Source organism: Eutrema salsugineum, unplaced genomic scaffold (assembly GCF_000478725.1).
Source record: "Eutrema salsugineum unplaced genomic scaffold, Eutsalg1_0 scaffold_2, whole genome shotgun sequence".
Classification (NCBI taxonomy): domain Eukaryota; kingdom Viridiplantae; phylum Streptophyta; class Magnoliopsida; order Brassicales; family Brassicaceae; genus Eutrema; species Eutrema salsugineum.
In genome coordinates this window covers 12,973,817-12,993,122 of record NW_006256829.1, presented here as the reverse complement: position 1 = coordinate 12,993,122, position 19,306 = coordinate 12,973,817, and the positions used below count along the sequence as shown (strand labels likewise).

Below are 19,306 nucleotides of genomic sequence, written 5' to 3'. Positions count from 1 at the left end.
CCCCGAGGCGTCAGGGGACAGCTCGGCGGCGCGGAGCAAAACACCTTCGCACTCCGCCATTCTGGCTCTCCCGAAGTCAACGAGGCCGCCGACTTCGGTCGTCCAGAAGCATGACCCGAGCCGAAAGCGTTCGGCTGCCGACAAAGGGAAAGGCGTCGCTGTTCAAAAGGACTAGCCGGCGAAGAAAAGGCAAAAACCGACGCCAGGGGACCCTGATGCGCGTAAGTTGGTCGTTGACGACCCTGACGCCTCGGCTGTCATGTTCTCGCGCGTTAATAACGCGATCACGCGCCTTCCCCCTCCAGAGAAGCTGAGGAGGCCGAGGTCATACGGCGCGATGGCACAGCGCGGTACTAAGGTGCGTTTTATTTGCCTTCCTTTATTTTCGCAAATTTTTACTAAGTGTTAACGCGAGTTTATTCTTTGCAGTTTTTCACGGCCATTAATGACCTGATGGCCGAGTACGAGGCGAACCTTTCTAAAGTTGAGCGTTGCTTGGACGAGGCTCGAAACGAGACCGCGGCGTCAAAGGTCAAGCTGGAAGAGGCGCAAAACGAAGCAGCGGCAGCAAAGGGGAAACTCACCGAGGCGATGACCCGAGTGTCGAGGTTGGAAGAGGAGAAGATAGTTCTCCGAGCAGACGTCAACAAAGTTTCCGCCTCGGTGATTCGCCTGGAGGAAGCAAGGAGAGCCAAAAGCGCCGAGGTGGCATTGCTTAAGAGGCGCATCGAGGCCAAGGACGCGCTGTTCAAAGCCTAGGTCAAACGCGCGAAGAAGGAGGCGAGGCGCGAGCTGACGGCGAAGTTTCAGGAACGCCTCGCTAAGGTGGAGGAGGGTTTGGTCAAGCTCGAGAAGGCCAAAAATGATGAGAACGATCTGGGACAGATCAAGGGCAATCTCGCGATGATTGCCGACCTGAAGAAGCCGGACGCCCCGACGCTTGACGACGAGGAGGCGAAGCTGAAAAGCTGGGAGAGTGAGTATGCCGACGACGAGGCGTACGAGCGTATCGCTTCCGAGATTCGGGGCGAACTGTATTACTCTCCCGTATCGCCGGACTCGGTTGACACAACCCTCGGCAACGAGCCGATCGAAGAAACAGCGGCCAATTTAGGCGTTGTGGACCCGAACGGCTCGAACGCGGGTACGCCGATTCCCTCGAACTTTCTCGCCGATCGTGAAACGCAGTCCGCGGCATGAGTTTTGCCTCACAAATTTTTCTTGCTTGCTTTTGTACTTAGGATTTTATCCGCTCTCTTTTGAACATTTATGTGTTTTGTGCCTGGACGGCTTTATCCACCCGACTCTTTATTTTTTGCTTAATGGATATATTTTCCTTAGCCGTTTTCGGACTTACTTGTCTATTAATTCGCAAAAATGTCTACGAAAAATTGTCAAGGACGAAGGCTGTTATGTTGATTTTTTCCTCTACTGTATTTTCGAAATTGACAGGAACATGGGCTAAGGGATGAATTGTTTTAAGGACCTCGTTTAGGTTCTAGACGAATTTTTGATAGTAAAAGAGCGTTACACGATAATGTTTAGGCAAGTCTTTGCTGGTAATGCCGAGCCGTGTTTACGGCGAGGCGTTTTCGCTTTGAATGTTGCCGAGCCGTGTAAACGACGAGGCGTTTTTGTTTTGAATGGTGTCGAGCCGTGAAAACGACGAGGCGTTTTGTATCGAGTGTTGCCGAGCCGTGAAAACGACGAGGCGTTTTGCTTTGAATGGTGCTGAGCCGTGAAAACGACGAGGTGTTTTGTTTCGAGTGGTGCCGAGTCGTGAAAACGACGAGGCGTTTTGCTTTTGTTAGCCAAGGATGAAGTGTTATCAAACCTGTCTAAGGACCGGTGTTCTCGAGTATGTTTATCCGGGTTTAAGAGTTTTACATCGGTTTTAGAGAAAACGATGTAGTCTCGACTTATATTCTCGTGTGCGATAGTAAACCGTGGCGACCTGATACGTTTTTGGTCTGATATTTGTATAGCGCGCTTTAATTTTTATCCGTAGAGGATGTAACTTGCACCCTCATCCTAGGAAAGGTGGTAAAAATCCGTTTAGAGAACTTTGTACTTGTTGCCCCGTTGTGGCCAGCAACGAGACGAGGCGTTCGAAGGCTTAGTTTGCCGAACTGAAATTGAGGACCGTTAAAGGTCCAAGGTAATCAGGTCATGATATCATGCCGAAGTGGTGAGTTAAAGAATTCAAAAATTCGAGCTTGTTACAATGTGAAGCTAGCCGAAGCGATAATAAACGAACCAGAAATCAAGGGTAAAAGTGAAATAAGTAGATGATTAAAAACGAACTGAGAATATGCCGAAGTGGCGACGTTCCTAAATGGGCAAGTCAAAATAATAGAGTTAAAGGAGGTATGTGTATACGTACCCACTCCCCCCCCCCTTTTTAGGAGGAGGGACAGCTGAACCCGTCCGAAGACGGGCTGCCTACGTACCCTCTGCAGGGATCAAGCCGTCCCGTAGTTCATGCTGGCCGTGCTGTGGTTTTAGTGATAATACTTCTTTAGATGCATTGCGTTCCATGATCTTGGAATCGCTTCGTCAGCTAGTGTCGCGAGTTCGTAGACTCCTGGACAAACCACTTTTGTGACTTTGTAAGGACCTTCCCAATTTGCTCCGAGCTTTCCTGCGTTCTTCTCGGCTGTGTTTTGGAAGACCTTTCGGAGGACGAGGTCCCCTGCTTTGAATCTTCGACTACGAACGTTTTTGTTGTAGTATCGCGCCGTTGCTTGTTGGTAGTTCTGGATTCGAACTAGGGCTTGGTCGCGCTTTTCGTTTATTAGGTCGAGCTCATCTAGCATCATTAAGTGGTTCAAACCCTCTTGCCCTGGTAGAAGTCTTCGTCGAATACCTGGGAAATCCACCTTGGGGGGAATTACGCACTCCGATCCGTAGACTAGAGCGAATGGAGTTTCCCCGGTGGCTCGGCGCGGAGTTGTCCGATGAGACCAAAGGACTCCTTCGAGTTCGTCCGCCCATCGTCCCTTCTTGGCGTCGAGCCTCTTTTTCAGACCGTCGAGTATTGTTTTGTTGGCTGCTTCAACTTGTCCGTTCCCTTGGGGGTATCTTGGCGTGGATTTGCTGAGGCGGATTTTCCACTTCTCGCAGAAGGCTTCGAAGCGTGTTGAGATGAACTGGGATCCGTTGTCCGTGACTATTTCGTAGGGGACCCCATGTCGGCAGATGATATTTTTCCAGACGAAGTGTTCGACTTGAGCATCCTTTATGCTTGCATAGGAATCGGCTTCGACCCATTTGGAGAAGTAATCCGTGAGGACGAGCAGAAAACGCTTCTGATTCGAGCGATGTAGAGGTCCGACGATGTCCATCGACCATCTCATGAACGGATAAGGCGACGAAATCAATGAGAGCAGCTCGGTAGGTTGATGAATCGTCGGGGCGTGCCGCTGACACTTCTTGCACTTAGCCGTAAATTTCTCGCAGTCCTTGATCATCGTGGGCCAGAAGTAGCCGTGCCGTTTTATCTTGATAGCGAGAGACCTTCCGCTGGAGTGGTTCCCGCACGCGCCGCTGTGCACCTCATGCATGATCTTTCTTGCCTCCGGTCCTTCGACGCATGTCATGAAAGGCCCTGAGAATCTCCATTTAAACACCTCGCCATCGACGAGGACGTAACGTGCGGTCTGAGCTTTTAGTTTGCGGGCTTCCCGTTTGTCAGTTGGCACCTCTCCATCGGCGATGTACACTCGGATAGCTCCGAGCCTTTCTTTGTCGCAGCCGTATTCCGGCTCGGCTGGTGAGGCGTCTTCTTCCATTGGAATGGCTTCGTCGTCCTCTGGTTCTTGTTCAGGAGGATTTATCAGCCGAACTCCTCCCACTTCTTCGATACTAGGACGTTCGATGAATTCGACTGGGATCGTCCGTCGGAGATCTGGGTCTGAGGTTGAAGCGAGTGCTGCCAAAGCGTCAGCCGAGGTGTTTTCTCCTCGGGGAATTTGCGTGAGGTCGAACTCGTCAAATTTTTGCACCAACTCTCGAACCACCTTGAGGTTAGCTCCCATTCGTCCATCCTTTGCCTCATATTCTCCGTTAAACTGGCATGCTACGAGCTGTGAATCACAAAAAGTCCTTATCTTTCGAACCCCGATTCCCTGCGCTAGTCGTATGCCAGCGATCAGTGCTTCGTTATTCGAGGTGTGGAAGTTCAGGCGAAAAGACTGCTCTAACAGTTCTCCGGTGGGAGAGGTGAGGCGGATTCCTATCCTCGAGCCGTGTCTAGATGACGAGCTGTCGACGTGCAATGTCCATACTTTGTCTAGAGTTGGCTCGTTTGTTGCTTCGGCCGGGAGTTCAATGAGAAAATCAGCGAGCACTTGTGATTTTGCAGACGACCTATTTCGATACTCGATGTCGTATTCGCTCAGCTCTATGGCCCACTTGGCGAGCCGACCGGATTGGCTTGGGCTGTGCAGGATCGAGCGCAGCGGAAGTGTGGCGAACACAACACTCGAATGCGATTGAAAGTATGGGCGCAGCTTGCGAGCCGAGACTACGACGGCTAGGGCGACCTTCTCGATCTGGGGGTAGCGGGTCTCGGCGTCGGTCAGCGTCTGGCTGATGTAGAAAATGGGTTTTTGCTCGGATCGTTCTTCTCTGATTAGTACCCCACTTACAGCTGTAGCAGACACCGCGATGTAGAGGAAGAGCGGCTCTCCTTCGACCGGTTTTGCTAAGATTGGTGGGCTTGCCAGATAAGTCTTCAATTCCTGGAAAGCCGTCTCGCATCGTTCGTCTCATTCAAATTTCTTGTTCCCTCTGAGGGTGTCGTAGAAGGGCAGCCATTTGTCCGTGGAACAGGAAATAAACCTGTTTAGCGCGGCAACTCTTCCTGTTAGCCTTTGCACTTCGCGCTTCGTCCTTGGAGAGGGCATCTCAATTAACGCCTTAATCTGCTTGGGGTTCGCTTCTATGCCCCGGTGGGTTACCAGATAGCCGAGGAATTCTCACGAGGTGACCGCGAACCTGCACTTCGCTGGATTTAGCTTCATGTTGTGCTTGTTCAGCTGTTCGAAACATTCTTGTAGGTGCGCGACGTGGTCTTCCTCCTCGAGTGACTTGACTAACATATCGTCGATGTATACCTCCATAGTTTTTCCGAGCTGAGCCGCAAACATTTTGTTGACGAGCCGTTGATATGTTGCTCCTGCGTTTTTGAGTCCGAACGGCATGACCTTGTAGCAATATATCCCGCGATCAGTTATGAATGCTGTTTTTACCGTTCGTTAAGGTGCATCAGAATCTGGTTGTAGCCGGAGAATGCATCCATAAATGTTAACAGTTTATTTCCTGCAGTGGCTTCGACGAGCCGATCGATGTGTGGCAAGGGAAAGATGTCTTTTGGGCACGCCTTGTTGAGATCGGTGAAATCCACACAGACCGCCACTTTCCGTTCTTCTTCTTTACAACCACCGGATTCGCGAGCCAGTCCGGATATTTGGCCTCGGCGATTGATCCTACCTTGAGTAATCTCTCGACTTCGTCGTTGACTGCTTTAGCTCGTTCTGGACCAAGCTTTCTTCATTTCTGCTTGACTGGTTTAAAGGTCGGATCTACATTCAGCTCGTGACAGGTTACATCGATGCTGATGCCTGGCATATCTTCCGCCGTCCAGGCAAAGGTATCGATGTTTTCCTTGAGGAGGGAAAGGAGCTTGCTTCTCAGGGGCTCTCCTAGTTGTGTTCCAATTTTGACGCACCGTTCCGGATGCGCACCGAGTCCACTGCGTCACATATCGGCTCGGTGCGTGTTTCGCGGCTCTCCGCGATCTGTAATTGCTATAAGAGTTTGGAGAGCTCGTTCACGGACTCTCTGTCTGTCTTCATCTTTTTGCGGTCTATGTCAGCTCGTGCGTCGGTGACGGGGTTCCTCAGTTTGTGCTCGGCTAGGCAGCACATTCGTGACTCCTTCTGATTCCCCCAGATCGTTTTGACGCCCGATGGAGTTGGGAATTTGAGGCAGAGATGGTAAGTGGAGGGTACTGCCCGCATCCCGTTGATCCAGGGAGTTCCCATGATCACATTGTAGATTGCTGGGTGATCCGTGACGCAGAATTCGACGATCTTAGTGACTCCGCCAGCTACCACGGGAAGTCTGAGCGTTCCCATAGTCATTGTCGTTTCTCTTGAAAATCCGGTTAGAGGTTTGGGGATTGCTTCCACCTCGGAGAGGTCGATTCCCATTCTTCTGAGTGTTTCTCTGAAGATGACATTCACCGAGCTTCCAATATCGATGAGCACCCTTGCTACATCATGATCCCTGATCGTTAGCTCAATCACCAACGGATCGTTGTGAGGTCGATCGATTCCTGCCGTTTCCTCCTCGGCGAAAGAGATCACTGTGTTTGGGATGTCGGTTGGCTCTGTCCAATTCTCCTTTGCTTCGGCTCGACGCTGATAGGCTTTGATGGAGGACACGGTATCTTGGTAGTATTGAGATCCACCCATGATCATATTGATCCTTTGCCTCGGCTCGGGTCGCTCTTCAGGTTCGCCTCTCCTGTCACGCTTGGGATTATCGCCTCGTCGGGGAGGATTCGCTGGTTCCGCCGCGCCGCTCGGCTCGGCTTTTTCTTGTTGTTCGTTAGGAACGAGGTCTTTGAGGCTGACCGCGTTTTGGAGCTCTCCTGCTGCCATTTTTGCTGCGAGCTTTGCTCCTAGAGTTCGGCATTGAGCCGTTGAGTGTCCATAGGTCTGGTGATACTCGCAGAAAGCCTTCTCGTCGTAGTTGGCACACTTTCTCACCCAAGTGTTGTTGCGCGGCTCTCCTCTTCCGCGTCCGGAGCTGACCTGATAGTTATGGGCACCTCCGCTCCTAGGTTCATCCGAACTCTGCCTTGTTGCATTGCTCGATGGATTGACCTTCTTCGCGGGGCGCGGCAAAATTGAGCTTCGGATCGCTGCTTTCGTGGCTTCGTACTGCTCGTCCAAGTTTTTCATTTCCTCCTCGTTTACGACGAAGTCTGATGATCGGTGCAACGCGTCTTGAATTGTTTGCGGCGTATTGAGAGCCATCTCCCGGCGGAACTCGGATTTGTACCACAAAGATCGTTTCAGAGCCTCGAGCACAGCCTTGTCGCTTATCCCTTCTATTTTGGATACGACTGCCAGGAATCGTGCCATATAATCCCGAAGCGGTTCGTTCGGTCCTTGGGATAGTGTCCACAGGTCGGCATCAGATGTTCCTCTGTCCATAAACATCGAGTATTGTTTAAGGAACAAAGCGGAGAGCTGTTGAAAACTGCCAATAGAATTGCGCTCCTGCCTCGAAAACCATTCGAGTGCGGCTCCCTTGAGATGCTCCACGAAGAGCAGGCAGTATCCGGCATCTACTTCGCGTTCGGTGAGTTTAGCGGCGTTCTTTGTGAAGGCTCGTCCCATCGCTATTCGAAACGCGGTGATGTGTGCTTTCGGGTCGGTTGTTCCTTCGTAGAACAGGATTCTCACATTCCCCGGCTCGAGAATCCTGGCCTCCGTGATTCTTGCAGTGAACGGGGTTCTCTGAGTTTCTTCAAGCATTCGGTCGATTTCGGGCGCGACACTTGTCGCATTGTGCACTTGAGATTTCATGGCACGTATTTCAGCCACTGTCCGAGCCATAGAGGCTCGCAGCTCTTTGAGCTCGAGAGTTTGTGCGTGAGTCATTCCCTTTGATTGGGGGGGGGTCGCTCCCGCTCCTCTCGCCTCGGCTCGTCTTCGCGTTCTGCCTGCTCGATCCATTGGAGATTTTCTTCCATCTCGGTTGGGTTATCGCCGCGGGTTGGATCGGAGACTTCGTCAGTCCGGATGCCGTTCAGTGCCGAGGCGAGTTCTTCCTGACTAATTCGGCGAGCCGAACCAGTTTGTTGCGGATTCATGGTCTCGTCGTTCTGCTGGGCGTCTACGTCGATCGCATCACCCCCTTCCTTACCGGCTCGTTGCCTGGAGTTCCGCCGTAGTGGAGGCGGCTCGGTCATGTTGATTCGGGTTGCTGCGGGAGTACGTTCGTCAAGGGGACGAAGAAACTAGGAATTTCTTGCGCCACTCCCCGAGGCTTCTGCGGGTGTCGAGAAATCGAAGCGTCTCCGAATTCCGTCCATCGGGTCGAGAATTCCGGCTCTCCAAGTCGAGTGTTGTCGCTCAGCTGCCATCGCGTCGAGCCTCGCCGTAATCGCCTCGTTTCTTTTGTTTTGGTCATCAATTTTTTTCATCAACGCAGCTATCATGTATCGCATCTCCTCGTGGGTTTCGGTCGTTGCCGTCATTGTGCCTGATGCTGGAGCGTCCTTCTCCGCGCCGTTACCGGTGTCGTCGGGGGTGTTGCTCGCCATGTTTTTCGGATCTTAAAGACTCGTCGATTTAGAGTAAGAAAGTTTTGATTCCCCACAGACGGCGCCAAATTGTGTGAGCCAAAACTCGCACCAAGAATTTGTGAAGAGAAACTAAGGGATCTGAAACTTCTAGGATAATCGAAAGAACAGTAAGACCAAAAGAGGATTTTATTGCTGTAAGTGTTTAGTCTTTGTTGCTTAAGGTTGCCAGAGTTGGTGGAAGAATTGCATACATCATATATTTATATTACCTTTCTAAACCGCCTAGCCAAAAATCTCGGGCGAGATTTTCGGAATATTTCCTTATCGCCTCGTGCGGCTGACCGCCTTTGCATCTCGCCTAGGGTTTTCCATGGGCTTCACCTCTCAAGGCTTCGGTTCAGCCCATCCATGCTTCTTTACGGCTCGGCCCATCTAGCCTCCTTCACGGCTCGGCCCATCTAGCCTCCTTCACGGCTCGGCCCACTTGCCATGGAGACATGATCTAGCCCACCGCACCGATACACGGTTCGGCCCAAACGTGTTGAAGTGGGGGTCAGCCCATTTCTTTCGATGCGGCTCGGTTCACCTGTCTTCTTTCACGGCTCTCCCCACTGGCCTATCTGCATGGCTCCCCCATTCGTCTTGGTGAGAACGGCTCTCCACTTGTCATGGTGAGAACGGCTCTCCACTTGTCATGGTGAGTACGGCTCTCCATTTGTCATGGTGAGAACGGCTCTCCACTTGTCATGGTGAGAACGGCTCTCCCACTTGGCCAGCACGGCTCTCCCACTTGGCGACCACGGCTCTCCCACTTATCTTTCTTCCATACTTAGCCATTCTGAGGTGGTTTATCTACTTGGGGTGAAAACTGACCCCAACAATTTCCTGCAAAACAGTGCTCCACCTGAGACAAGAACTCCTTGTTCTCTTAGATTTACTCCAGCAGAAACTCCATGTGTTAAACACAACACTGCACAACCGTAAACCTGTGCTACTGCAATCTTTCCAAGAGTTTATACCCTTGAAAAAACAAGAACTTGGACACTCTCCAGCTCACACCTAAGCTTACACCGTAAGTGTGTTTCATCTGTTGTCTCAACAAACATCTTCTGTTATGTTCCATTACAAAACTGCATCAACAATTGCTACAGACCCAGCAACCTTATTTCATCTCCTCTGAAATAACTTTGTAGTTGCGATCACTGATGATCCACCGACTGTAGACTCTTAGATTTATAAAAAACAAACCTCTGAATACTGAGACAGAACCCTGCAGCAAAACCTCTCCAAAAAACTCAACCAACCACTGAAGTCTTGTCTTTAACCCAATAAATGACCTGATCTTTGCTTCATACCCATTTTGCATCTTCTCTTTAACTTTGAATATCCAGAAAACTCTTTACTGATATCTAACAACCCAATACCCATAAAATTCAAGCTTATAAGGCGTCCCTTAATCCCATGAACTTTATGAGTTTCCGAGGCTGTTATTCCAACATCAACTGAGCACCCACTGAAGCAGACTTCACCAAACTGATTCAAACCCAAAATATAGCATGAAAACCCAACACTGAATCTTGGCCAGTCCCTTGTAAAGTCAGTACATAACCTTGTGTTCCATCCAGCTTTCAAATCCTTTGAATATGCAGAACTTTGATAAGACCACAAACTTCAGCTCAGAGTAACACACAAAATACCTTGTGCAGCAGCGGAATAAGACTTAAAGTCTCCAACAAATTTGAGTCTTGAGAAAGAAGAATGATTCTCATCCAATGATTTGAGTCTAAGAACTCCGACTCACACATTACCAGGATCTGAATCCACTCTTCACACGATGAAGCTTTCATCTTGCTTGCAGAGCTTGTTGAATGATACTTTGGTTCTATCATAGGCTTTAGTCATAAACTGCTTAACTTTTACCTTCTGGAACCTGAACCAAACTTGTACCGCAGAACCTCCACCTTGAATAAATTCATGAGCTTCTCATTGCTGCGTTTCACAAGCTCTTCTCTACTTGTTCTTACTAATGAACTCTCGTCTCAGTTCGATTCCACTGGAGAAACCCGAGTCCATAGCTGTTGACTTGGAAGAGTCTTTGCTTCAGCCACGAAGCTAAGAAAACTTTTACTGTTCACATGGAACGAACCTTTTTCTGGTGATCAATTCGTCGCTATTCCTCCGGGAAAACAAGCGGGAGTACCTTTTTCTTTGTTTCTCTCATCATGGGCTCTATTTTTCTTTCCAGCCCAATTTCTGATTTAGATAATCAGGCCGAAAAATAAAACCCATAAGATATTAATAACTAAGGCCCATTACATTGTAAAATTCAGGCCTAGTCTTCTTCTATCTCCTCCTTCCTTTCCCGACGACAAATCTTTCTTCCCCGACGCCGTCTCTCTGCGCCTCCCGGTGAGGATCTCCGACCACCATCTTCTGTTCCTTCCGGTGATTCCTCTGTCACCAACCCTTTTGCGATCTCGTACCGGCACTGAAGCTCTAATACTCTAAGCTTCTTCCCAGTAGTTCCTTCGATGACTTGAAGCACCACCACCTCTGTGATTTCTGGTGATTACTTCGCCGTCAAAGAGAACCACCTCCACTCGAGCCTCTGATTTCATGAACTTCTGAAACCAACCTTGCTCTCTTCTGATTTGATTTACTTCAAGATCTTTAACCCTTTTAACTTGGACTCGTTCTGCTCTTCTCGATGTCAAACAGAACATCCAGCCCACTCCATCAGATTCTGCCTTTACTGGCGAGAATCTCTTGTCGTCGAGTTCTCTGAACAAATGCTAGAGCTCGGGACGAGCTTCTTCTCCAAACCAAGGAGAAACCTTTACTCCTTCCCTGTCTTTATCTTCTTCTCTCAATGCTTCCAGCAGATCTAAACCTTTAGATGACCAAGATACACCTGTCTTCACTGAGACATCTCCAGATCCATCAACTTATCTAGAACTGCACTTCCCGAAGCCATTGCTTGATAAAGCTGTTGACTTTCTTGACAAAGCTTGTGACTTTCTTGTAAAGCTTGCACTTTTCTTCGCCAAACCTGGGCTCTGCTACCAGTTTGTTAGGATTTAACCTCACAAAGGTTCAAGCTTTAATCTATCTCAGACATGAAACACCAGCCACAAGTAAAACAGAGAAAGAAAGCTATGAAGAAGAGAAAGTAACAGAGCAGAAAAATAAAGGGGAGCACACACAACATTTAACGAGTTCAGTGGGTCAAACCGATACCACCTACATCTCGCCGAGACTATTGCTCGGAATCCACTAGAAGGAGAACACATTTACAAGTGATTCCCACTCAAGAACTCATTATGTGTAATGCAAGAGAAAACCCAGCCCAAGCTTATGCTTTTACATGTTTTCTCTCACCCCTCTAGCCATATTGTGTGTCTACATCTTTGCTCTCCACTCTCTCCTTTCTTTCTATAAGCTTATATAGTAGAGACAATCTTAAACCCTAGTGCAAATTCCTTGGCTTTTGAATTCACAAGAAGACAAAAAGAAAAGGCTCCTTCTTTGTGGTCCCAAAACTAAACTCAACCCAACATCATTAACTTGAGTTAGTTCTAGAAGACTTGCTCATCAAGTTCACACAATCTTCACAGTATCAATCATATTTATGATTTGGTCATATCATCTTGTACAACTCTTTGTGACTGCCATGTTCTGGTTAACTTACTTTTGAGGTAAACTAAAACCTTTCCTCCAATTCCCTGTAGTACTATTTATATTTCCAGAACTACCGACCAGAACTAGGGTTTTTGTAAGGTTTGAAGATGAACCGAATTCGCATTCATCTGTCTGTCCATCCATCTTCATGAGTAAGGAACAAAAAAGATCAGTTAACATATAAAAAAAGACCTTCATAAAACCTAAGTCAACAAGCAACCTAAAGTTTCTTAAAAACAGTTCTTATACAACTCCAGGTGAATTATTAACCTTGATAAATTGTAATAATGATCTAAAGTAATCCGAGTAAGAGAATTTTAATAAAAGAAGGCCGATCATAATTGTAACTTGAAGTCTTGAAACAAGTGAGCTATATATATTTCCTAAATCTGAATCGACAAAGCAATACAGTCTAAAACAACAAGATGATTACTTTGCTTGAGAAGAGGAATCTGCAGCGATGCGAAGATTTTTAGGTAACAATCTATTAATTAAACCCTAGAGGATAAACGAAAGAGAGTAAGTATGATAAGCTTCTAAATTGGTTGATTTGAAAGCATGCTGTTTAGGTCTAAAATTTTGTAGTGAAAAGAAGCTTAATCTTCCCCTAAGCAAATAACTTAAAAGGATGTTAACAAAATAATTCCGTCACAAATCAGCTGAGCAGGATACTAATTTATTTCATTTTATGAGATACATGACTCTCAATCAAACAAGTGACCAAGGAACTCCAAAACACATTACCATCTTCATCATTTGACTAAGTGGGCCGCTGCTCATGAGACTTCTCCAACTTTTTCATCATTAGAAACATCTCTTCTTTCGTGAACCCGCTCTTATTTCCAACGATAACACTATGCCTTTCATGGAAAATAGTCTCGCTTTCCTGAGACGAAGATGGAATACTCGATAAGCAATCAAACAGCATCAGAAAAGAGTGCATGTGTATTTAAAAAAAACTTTACCCATGTACGGTTTTCCATTCTTCCTTGAATTTCTTCAACATAGTAGCTCCTGAGCTTGCCTAGCTTTCTGACTCTCAGGGGCTTTCGCCTTATTTCCAAAAAACACCTTTCGGGCATTGCATAACTCGAGAATTTCCTGGAACCGTAAAACATTTCAATAAGAATGTGAAAATCAACACCAAAATCAAGAAAAAAAAACAAACATTGAAACCAGGGCAGTCTTTCAAATATTCCTCCAATGTATCAGTATCACCATCATCCTCAAGTGCATCTTCATTTGTGAAGACAACAATCATGTAGTCTAAAATTTCGCTTCCAAAAGGGATCTTTAACGCAAAAAGCGAAGATATCTTTTCTTCTGTTAGCCGGTTTCTCAAGGAGAATACCACACGAACCGTCAATCCCTTCTCTTGACAGACGCACGCACTTCAAAATCTCTCTACAGGTAAACTCTGTTGATGGAGACAGACTAAATAGCCCTGAAGCACATATAAATAAGGTTTAATATTGTAAAAATATTATAAATGACCCTTTTGCTTGTAGTTTTAAGTATCACACACACCAGGAGTATCAATAACATTGAGGATATGGCAATTTGGTAGCGTCAAACTCTGTAGTTCATAGACTGTAGTTACCCCTAATGCACGTCTGGACGCTATTTCCAGTATCACTAGGGTTCTCACAGCTTTCTACAGTAAACCAGAATCACAAGCATTTTCCAAAACACCTTTGAAGCAATCCATATCTCTGTTTCAGAATACGTAAAATCTGTCAAGAAATGTCCATCTTTGTTTCTCTGAAATTAAGAGAAGAATATCTGGATCTAGCTCTACATTCTACAACACTAACTAGTATCTTCAGGACGTAAATTCACTTTATTTTCGTATTGCTTACGTTTATGAGTGAGATTATAAAAGAGATGCAAAATTTTAAAGAAGCAAATACATACCTGGATCAAATGTGAAATCATCCGACGCTACTCGTAGTCCACCTAATTAGTTTTATGTACAAACGAATATAATTCCAGCTGAAAAAGAAAGTAAAACGAGATCTAACATTTTTCTCAAGAACCAATCTGTGAATAAAGCTAATTAAAAGAAAAACTAATGAGTAAAGTCTAAATTTTTTTAAGATAAAAGTCACTAGAAGGAGACATCATAAGGAGGAAAAAACATCACCCAATTTGGTCTATCATCAAAGATGAAACGGATACAGACATGCATGAGTATCTATCACAGAATCTTGCCCTGTCTGGCATTTTCTTGGAGTTTACATGCCGCCCTCTTCAGATCCTCCCTCAGCGTCTTAACTAAATCACTTCAATGTTTCTCGACTTCGTGTGCTTTTTTCTCCGATTCAAGTCTTGCAGCTTGCTCTTCATTTAGCTTCTAAGCTACGTCACTTGAATGTTTATCAATTTCGTTTGCTTTCTCCAATCAAGTCTTGCAGCTTGCTCTTCCTTCAGCTGTTAGCTTCTCTAGCTTCTTTAATTTCTCTTTCAGCTTGATCTCCACCTAAGCAAAGAATTTAGAGGCATGTTCAAAAGGAATCAATGAAGATAATGGGTTTGATGCCTTCAAAAACCAGCTTTTTAAGAACTGTCATAAAAAAAGCTGAAGAGGTATACTATTTAAACTCATGTTAAAAGATAGATGAATCAATCAATGGAGAACTCCAAAAAAACATTACCCTATCCACCATTTCTTTAAGCAGCTGATTTTTCATGAAACTTCTTCATATCATTCATCATTTGAGACATATCTAGTTCGGTGAAACTAATCTATCGTCCACAGTTAAACTAAGCTATGGAGAGTCTCATTCTTCCGAACATTTAGAAATTTTTTTTTTCTCTATTCTTTCGACTTGATCATCTTTCACACACATTTGCAATCATGTGGCCTCTTTATTCGAGAACCAATTTGCTCTATCCGAGAACTTTCAATACAATAATGATGATCAGTCTTATGTAATGATTCATAAAATGGGTCATTGCACATAGACTCTAGGGAAAACATTTGTTGTTGCAAGGTATTCCATAGACTAGGGAAATCATTTGTTGTTGTGCAGGATATTCCATCTATACTATTAAAAGAGAATGGTGTTTTGTGTCCAAACAGAATTTTTATTTGGTTTTCTATTATTCTGTTTTTGGATAACTGTTATTTTTGTTGCAAAAAAAATATTGATTTTAATTTAAATGTACCAAATAAATTAATTTAGTGTAATTTTAATAAAATAATATAAATCCAAAAATTTAGTTTTTAATTTAGATTTGTTATAGATTTTTTTAAATGTAGGTTACATTATCAAAAATTATAAAAAAATATTATTATATCTTTACAAAAATAATAACCTAGATATTAATTTAGATTTAATTTGAATATTCAAATTTAAATAATATTTTCAATAACAGAGATGAAAATCATATATTATTGTATATTTTTATTAAATAAATCTAAATTTTAAATTTGAACAGACATATTAAATGTTTTCATAATCTCTATTCTTTTTAGATTAACATAAATGAGGATGTTGTAATAACGTTTTTTAATTGTGGTACTTTTAAGATTAATATGAACAGACGAGTTAGAATAATGTTTTCTAATCGCGGTTATATGTAATACTAAAAAATAAATCAATAGAAATAAATTACATTTAAACAAAAAAAAATTTTCATCACTTATTTGAATATTATATATAAACAAAAACAAATAAAAAATTATATTATATAAACAAAAATAATCTAGTTTTTATTATACATGAGAGGCATTGTGTGCCAACAATAGGTACTCGTGAACAAACTTTAAAGTTTCGGCAAGGGTTTAAAAAACATTTTATGGATCAAACAAAAAGGACTATGAGAGATTGAGATATCTGTTCGAGAGAAAATAGGCTTTAATGATATTTTATAAAACTGAGTTTTGTTGTCAACAGCGAAAAGACTGACCAAATCAACATACCTCATCAGTATTTTATTTAAAGGAGGACAAATGGGCATGTAGCCCTCATTAGACGATCTTAAACATACCGGTAAAAAATTAGGGAATGGAGAACTTTAGGATCCTTTATCGATTAGTTGCCGATTCGAATCTTCGATGTTGAGGACATCTTCTATTTTATTTCTATTTGTCATAAGTCATAAATCTAGTTACCTTATTTTGTTCAAACGGGTTTGTGTAGACATTTCATTTCTTCTCCCTCATATTTTTCTTTTTCTTTTTAATGCTTTACTTAATTAATAGATTTTAAATCTGTGTGGATAATGCTTTACTTAATTACTAGATTTTAGATGACAAAAAAAAATTACTAGATTTTAAATCCGTGTATCTACACGTGAATTTTTTAAAAATCAAATTTTGTAATGTTATTTGTATTTATTTTTTGTGTTTAGATATAATTATTTCTGTAGATTTATCTTTTCTAAAATCAAATTTTTTGTTATTGTTTTAATAGTTTAGATTTATATTTAGTAGAATAAGAGTATGTAAGTTAAGTACAGACTGACGTAATATTTATAGTAAATCTTGTACAATCAATCTATATATCTATGCATGTTTAAAATAAGTTAAATCTTTCTTTTGATTGCCTCAAATCAGCTAATTATCTTGAATGTTACTGATAAACTAACATGCATGAAAACACAATAATAAAAATATAAGCATAACCCATTCTATCATATTATTGTATAGTAAAATATCTATTAATTTTGATTATTTGAAATTGAATCTAAATTAATATCCAGTTTTTTTTGTAAATATTAATAACAAATGACTGTTGTGGTTTCATCTAAATAACTAACCTATATTTAAGAAAAGTTAAAAATAATTGAATTAATATCGGTATATTTGGAATTATATTTAACTGTAAAAAATGCAATTTTAAGTTAAATATTACATCAAAATGGATTAATACTAAATAGTTTTGAAATAGAAATAAATAGTATTTGGATGCAGGTTTTAATAGTATAGATTTATGAAATGTCACCACAGTTTTTCTTTCTCAATTATGGATTTTTCATTTAGTTATCCAACCTACTTTCTATTTAAGCTAAGACGCAAAGATAAAAACAGTCCCCTAATAATACGAAGGAAAATAAATAAAATGAAGCATGCTCTTTTCAATAAATTTTACTATTTACAAAGTAAACATATTTTTAGTGCTTCAAAAAAAGGTGTTCTGCTAAGCCTGACATAAAAGGAGAAATTTAGAGAACAAGAAATCACAACTTATTTAGAATTGTTTTTTTAAGATGACGAAATAGACATTTCTCAAACAGTTGATCTTGTGCTAGTTTCCGCAACATATAATGAAAAATATGTTTCATGGATATTCAGGACAAGATGGGGATCACTTTTCACGAGCTCCTTGTATTCTTCTCTTTTGGTTACCATATCCATATTAGTTATGATCTTTGTCAACGCAGCATCAAGCAAATGTTTTGCATTGTGCTGGTGGGCAAGGACGTAGAACTTTAGATATTTCTCTAGGCTCAGTTTGCTTGCCAAAAACTTCTCACATTGTCTCTTGAGATATGCCACTTGGTATTTCTCTGACATGATCAAAAGATCACATGCCATTTGCTCATCAACGATTGCTTCAGCGGTGTAGAGATAGTTTACAAAATTTTGAAGAACTTCATAGGATACTTCATTGATCTTGATAATGCTGCGATGACTTTCTTCCATCTCATTCTCAAGCATTGCTTTGAAAACTGGTGAACGGCTCACCTGGCAGCAATAGTACATTGCTTTTTAAAAAAAAAAAATAGCATCTCGAAATTAAAACAGATTTATAGTGGAAGAATGTGCACTCCACAACAAAACCCCCGCAGCTCTCATTATCAATAATACAGATAAATGAAACAGACACTTAAACCCTAAACGGAATACACAAGGAAAGACTCCAATTTGACATCATGTTTTTGGAGTAAAGATGGGAATTGAACTCCAACAAAAAGGCGTAAAACTGATCAAAAAGACTGAGATGAAATGTGGAAGAAAGAAGATATTTAACGAGAAAATATCATTCACATTAATGTAATTCTCTCCTCAAATTCACATTAATGTAATTTTTCTTTTCCCATGATGGTGCTTCTTCTTTTATACATTTCTCTTATATAAAAAGAATAATAGCTTTTTCTCAACTACAACTTTGTGTAAAATTTTGTTTATTAATCACAAAAATATTTATCAAAACTTCTATATATTTCTTGTCAATAATTTTTTATAATTTTTCGTAATTTTTATCCAAAATTGTTTTATAAAAAAAAAAATTTAACCTCAAGTTATTGCTCCACCGTCGGGATGGCTTTCGTATAATCAGTTTTTATTATATTTTTTCAAGAATTTATATGAAATTTTTAATTATTTTCCAAATTTATGTTATAAAATTAGAAAACGTTTGTTTTTCCTATGACATCCAAAACCCTTCGCATGCGTATGCAAACACATACACTTATACTGAATATTATAAATAAAAAATAACAATTAAAGTTTAAATAACTCATCATAGAAAACTAATTGCCAAACAATAGTTGACATCTGATGAAAGAAATAAAAAAAAACAGTGAACATACCAGAACGATTTTATGAGCGTGAATGGGAGGAGTGACGGCCTCAGCATCAGATGCAATGAGAACAACATCAGTGAAGGATTTGGAGTTGTTTTCATGATTGATAGAAGATAAGTGAAGGAAATCAGATTTGGCTTTGAGGACGTTGAGCTCCTCCAAGAGCTCTCTCTCAGCCTCAGTTTTCACATCCCAGCACTTCTTGCAGATACCAGCATTGTGAGGGATGTACCTTGGACAAGTCATGCAACGCACCGCCGTGTCATCGTGAGGGATGAACCTTTCCGGGAAAGGCTGCTTTATCCTCATCGTACACAATTGAATTTAGGGAACCCTACAACTTTTTATCTTTTTTTTTTTTTGTTGCGAAGGTAAACTGAGCAACTTAAAAAATTAGAACTGTTCCCTCCTATTTATAATTGAATCCAAATTTAGAAATTAGGTTATTTTTGACCATAGAATAGATGTTAGGATTTTTTCCTTACCAAATGATTGATACTGTTTAGTCAAATCCAATGAATATCTGACCAAACATGAACATAGGATATTATTCCTGTTCAAAGTCAAAGTTCATCAAACTTAATGTTCATAAATTAAACCAGATACTATAACTTATTAATTATCTTATCAACTTTCTTGAGCTTATCCTTAAACAAGACCAATCGGTTATGACATAGCAAAAGAATTTCCAGCAAACATACATTTCAATTCCAAATCAGATTTATATATAAGAATATATATGCAATTTTCATCAGTTATATATCTCAAGAA

The 19,306-nt window shown here is 42.2% G+C and overlaps 4 protein-coding genes across 4 annotated transcripts; all 4 read right to left on the bottom strand.

The window, feature by feature from the left end:
* Positions 1–2,501: 2,501 nt before the first annotated feature.
* On the bottom strand, positions 2,502–5,204 carry LOC112086525. The gene is made up of 4 exons (XM_024155490.1): positions 4,992–5,204; positions 4,843–4,893; positions 3,349–4,742; positions 2,502–3,096 (listed from the first exon to the last, which is right to left on the bottom strand). Exons 1-4 carry the CDS (start codon positions 5,202–5,204, stop codon positions 2,502–2,504), a joined length of 2,253 nt encoding a protein of 750 aa, XP_024011258.1.
* Positions 5,205–5,810: 606 nt separating this feature from the next.
* On the bottom strand, positions 5,811–7,676 carry LOC112086524. Its single transcript, XM_024155489.1, has 3 exons — positions 7,134–7,676; positions 6,527–7,058; positions 5,811–6,433 (listed from the first exon to the last, which is right to left on the bottom strand). The coding sequence occupies exons 1-3, from the start codon at positions 7,674–7,676 to the stop codon at positions 5,811–5,813; spliced, it is 1,698 nt and encodes a 565-aa protein (XP_024011257.1).
* Positions 7,677–13,000: 5,324 nt separating this feature from the next.
* LOC18018193 (immune-associated nucleotide-binding protein 12) lies at positions 13,001–14,667 on the bottom strand. The gene is given in 6 exon segments (XM_024155488.1): positions 13,001–13,102; positions 13,170–13,362; positions 13,364–13,445; positions 13,529–13,655; positions 14,421–14,480; positions 14,656–14,667. Coding segments are annotated over 6 exon segments (576 nt in total).
* Positions 14,668–17,234: 2,567 nt separating this feature from the next.
* Positions 17,235–18,844, bottom strand: LOC18018192 (BTB/POZ domain-containing protein At4g08455). The gene is made up of 2 exons (XM_006401832.2): positions 18,542–18,844; positions 17,235–17,693 (listed from the first exon to the last, which is right to left on the bottom strand). The coding sequence occupies exons 1-2, from the start codon at positions 18,842–18,844 to the stop codon at positions 17,235–17,237; spliced, it is 762 nt and encodes a 253-aa protein (XP_006401895.2).
* Positions 18,845–19,306: the final 462 nt, after the last annotated feature.